General features: G+C 39.4%; 1 protein-coding gene across 6 annotated transcripts in view; it reads left to right on the forward strand.

Moving 5' to 3' along the window:
- Window positions 1-1834, forward strand: part of LOC139913384 (uncharacterized) — a 36579-nt gene extending 34745 nt beyond the window's left edge. For 3 of the 6 annotated variants that reach the window (XM_078290419.1, XM_078290420.1, XM_078290421.1), the window contains one exon: window positions 66-702. In XM_078290419.1, the coding sequence (XP_078146545.1) occupies window positions 66-265 (200 nt within the window). In that variant the 3' untranslated portion in view covers window positions 266-702. Of the gene's footprint in view, window positions 1-50; window positions 703-1759 lie in introns of those variants that run through there. The other 3 variants (XM_078290422.1, XM_071901378.2, XM_071901379.2) reach the window with 3 other exon arrangements.
- The last annotated feature ends 2635 nt before the right edge of the window (window positions 1835-4469 follow it).

Consider the following 4469-nt stretch of genomic DNA (forward strand, 5'->3'; position numbering starts at 1 on the left):
CTTCTCATTCACTCTTTCTTCTGTCTTCCTCTTCCCGTCTTCTGTCCCAGCAGAGGTCCTGTGAGTCCCCCCCCCCCCCCCCCCCCCCCCCCTCATCCACGGAGACGCGCCTTATGTCTCTGCTTCAGCTAAGAGATTCTGTGCCACACCACAGCGGCTTATAAAGAAGTGTGCCAAACAAACGATGAACTGCGCTGAATTCACTGTAACATCTATCTGCCGCAGAGGACATAGAGGAGGAGCAGAACTCTGCCAGGAAAAATAAAAACTCATCCCAAAAAAACAAAAAAAACAAAAAAAAAAAACGACATAAAAGAAAAAAACGCAACAAGTATTCTCTGTCTTCACTGCGTGTTATGGTGCAGCATTTGTCGAGTTTTATTGAAATGTCACATGCAGATTTTATGGTGCACCTTAAAAATGACTGACTGTGTAACAAATTTTAGAAAATATAAGACCCTGGAAATACATAATATTTGACAATGGTTGTTATTATTATCGTCGTTGTTATGATATTGCTATTGTTATCTTAAGTTGAACAATGTGTGTGTGTTTGTTCTTTTTGTCTTGAATTATTGAGTTATTTAACTTGGGGAGCGTTGTAAGGATCGGCCACAGACAGTGTATGTAAATGTATAATGAGCCTGGCTGCCTAGGCCTCCTGTTACAGGGGATCTGTGAAATAAAGCTTTATGAAAGGGACCAGGGCGGCTGTTTGTCTCCGTGCATCTCTTTCTGTCAAGAAGTCTGACAGTAGAGACTGAATAGAATGAAGATGCTTCAGCAGCTGAAGCAAGCAAGTCCAAAAAAAAATTTGAAATTTTTTACTCGGGACTTCAATAGTTCTAAGTAATGAGTTGTAGTTTTATACCAGCAATATATAAAATATACACTACCAGTCAAAAGTTTGGACACACCACATTTTTCTTTATTTTTACCATTTTCCACATTTTAGAATAATAGTAAAGACATCAAAACGATGAAATAACACAAATGGAATTATGCAGTGACCAAAAAAGCGTTAAACAAATCAAAACTATCTTATATTTTAGATTCTTTAAAGTAGCCGCCCTTTGCCTTGATGGAAAGACAAAGGCTTTGAAAAGAAATTCATACATAGGCATCAACTTCACTATTTATATTTGTCTAAGAAGCAAATTTCAAGCATTTAAGCATAAGCCTTTAGATCAAAATGGCTTTAAGATAATGAAAAACATAGAACATTCAATCAGGTGGGTCCAAACTTTTGACTGGGAATGTGTATAAAGTAGAAGTCTTTTTTTTCCAAATGATTATGTCATTTTGTTGATTTCATTTTGTAACAGAACCCTTCAATTACATCTTCACATACTTTGCATTCCAGGGTTTGAATACAGTTCTGTTTTTAGAGGAAGTCTTGGCTGCTGATGTCATGTGGATCATGTGGACGCAGGCATGAAATCAGGTTATCTGGTTTAACTGATTTAACGGTGGCTCAGCAGCTTCCTTCTGCCTGATTTATGTCTCTGACAACACGGACCTGCAAACAGACCCATTCATTCTGGAGGAGCGCCGCAGGAGGAGGAAAGATGAAAAGGTGGATGGGAGGTGAAGAAGAGAGAAAGGGAAAGATGGAAATAAATGGAGACAGAAGGAGAGCATGGGGATTGCTGTGTGTGTGTGTGTGTGTGTGTGTGTGTATCATTTGTTTTAATCACATCACACTTTGACAGTTGCTCTCAGCTTTCACTCTGTTTTCCTTGACTTTTCTTGATGGCAGATGATAAAGTGACAGTTCAGACCCAAATCCAGAAGGTGGCAGCACTGACCTGAAAACACCATGTGCAGCCCAGACTCTTCTCCCATCAGCAGCTCCTGTGATTGCTCATAATTTCATTCATGTGTGTAATTTGCCTTTTTTTCTGCAGCTATGACCACCGATGGCATAAAAATTCACAACTACTATGGTAATATAAAGTAATATAAAACGACTAATGATTTAAGGTTAAAAAAAAAATCTTGTGTCAACAGCTGTAAAAGAAATTCATTGATTCATTCTTTTGTTGACATTGGGACAGAGTTGCAAAAGAAAGGAAATTTGATTGACCAACAGTGAAGTGAAGTCATCTGGCATTTTTATTCATGGTGTTCTGAGAAATCTGACAAAAGCTTAAATGCCCCTCTACCAGTCAAATGTTTCAGAAGTTATGTGATTACAATAATAAAAAAAAAATCCTAATGGCATGTGGAAAACATATGGGACAGGATGGTGGTCAAATTTAATGATTATTGGAGGAAACTCACTGCTCTGGACACAGTCCCAGCACCCAGGAACCTAATGAATGAAGCCATCAGCACATACAATATTCAACAATTCTGGAGGTTTGCTGTGTCTTAACTAAGGAGGGAGTCAAAATAATTCATCACATAGTTTACTGTGGTGATGAGTTGGCGGGGTCAGTGATGTGTAAACCCTATTTTAACCAGTTATACATAGGTGTAAGTAGGATAGTATTCAAGATAATGTCTGGATTGGATTATTTTAGATGTTTAAAAGGACCAGGACCGACTGAGAGTATCTACTCTGCTGGACAAACTAAAAGTCTTAGTCTGGATCTGGAATCAAATACGTTTTCTAACTGAAATGTAGTCACGGAGCCATGAGCAAGTTTGCATCAAAGGCATTGGATGTCATACATTTAAATGATCAGAAAATGACCACACTTTCATAGAGACTCTCTGTCTGCAACAACAGCCCATATTTGTTTGTCTGTGGCTCCTGGTTGCACAGAGAAGAGAACTGACCACAAACAGTACTGAGGTGCAGCAGAGCCAAAGGATCAAAGGTGTGTGCATCCTTTTGCTGCTGCGACACTATGAATCACTTTAGCAGTCAAATATTAAAAGCCTCGTGGTCACTCTGTTTTTTTTTCTCATCTCTGGTCAACTCATCTTCAAACAGAAGTCTGCTGCAGTGTGTCCATTCAGTTCAGGTCACAGTGTATCTGTCAAAGGCCTACTAGCGTATCAAATGTCTAACAAGATAAACCGGCGCCTGTTTCGCTGTGACCATGCTGCCATTTGGCACAGAGATGTGATTCTGGACAGAAAGCCTGTGAGAGGACATGCTGTGCTCTCTGCATCTGTTTGCTTTGGTTTGGACAGCTCCTCACTATAGCTGTATAATTAGAAAGCTTACTCAACATACGCAACGCAATGCTGCACACAAAGAGCCTCCATCTCTGCCACAGTGCGCACAGCATGTATGAATAATGAGGACACATTTACCTCCCTGCCTCAGTACAGCTACACTTCAATTCATAGTTCTATTGTCTGTGTGTTTTCTTACTCTACATGGGTGGATATTTACATGGTAATGTAATGTAAAGGTGTTGCGGACACTCAGCAGCATGAAGTACAGGATATAACAGAGCGATGACGCAGAGAACAGGCTCATTCCTGTTGCAAATCCACTTCCCCCTCCCTCCATGTTCTTGGAAGGTCAGGGTTTTTGCATAACCATTTCATGATTGTGCGATATGAAAACGACCCTGGTCCGGCCGGGCCTGCATGTGTGTCACACCATCAGAGATAGAGGCAGAGTGATGCTCTTCTGTTCCTGAAGCTTGTTTCGGGTTCCTCTGCCCGGACTGGTATGGGCAGCACTGGGCAGCACTGGGCAGCACTGGTGTGATGTGGAAGTGTAACATAGCAGAGAGGCTGAGAAGGGTGTTCCAGTGTGGGTGTTTGCTGTGCTGCTGTTTAGCTTTACACCAGGCCTCAGCCAAAAATAAAAGTAGTAAACTTAAAAAGTACTTAAGTATAAGAAGTGCACTACATTTGGTAAAGTATTTAGCTTACTTTTAAGTGTACTATTTTGTTACTTGTTGAGACTAAATTTGCCCACCTTTTAGCCTATAAAAGTTTACTTGTAGGTATACTTAAGTTGATATCTGTATACTTTTAGTAGCCTATACTTGAGGTTGACTCACACAAATACTAACAGTGGACTAAGGTATATTTGAACTTCTTGTGATTTAATTGGAGCACTTTTAAGTTTATTAAAGTATACTTCTAGTATCAATAAAAATACAAGTACAAGCCTAAGTATACTAGTCGCAAGTGTATTTTTCTGCATGTACAATAAAAGTATACTCTCTTATTTTTTTAGTTTGAAAGAAGTATGCTAAGAGTGCACTAAAATAATCTTCCTTTGATACAGTCGGCAAAACACAACATGCTACGCAGACCTGAGAAATTAATTCCAACCTGTCCAACCTTCACATGACACATGAAATGAAATAATTATCATGTATGAATGATGTTGAGCTATTATTGTTATTGCATGAGGATGCAAGCACATAAGAAGCAGATCCTCACAAACACTTCCTTAAAACAGCACAAATTAAAACACTAACAGAGAGTACTAGACTATTTATAATTCAGACAGGAAACTGTGTTCACTCTTTTCACTGAGCTTTGATTCCCTT

This window comes from Centroberyx gerrardi, chromosome 19, assembly GCF_048128805.1.
Source record: "Centroberyx gerrardi isolate f3 chromosome 19, fCenGer3.hap1.cur.20231027, whole genome shotgun sequence".
Taxonomy (NCBI): domain Eukaryota; kingdom Metazoa; phylum Chordata; class Actinopteri; order Beryciformes; family Berycidae; genus Centroberyx; species Centroberyx gerrardi.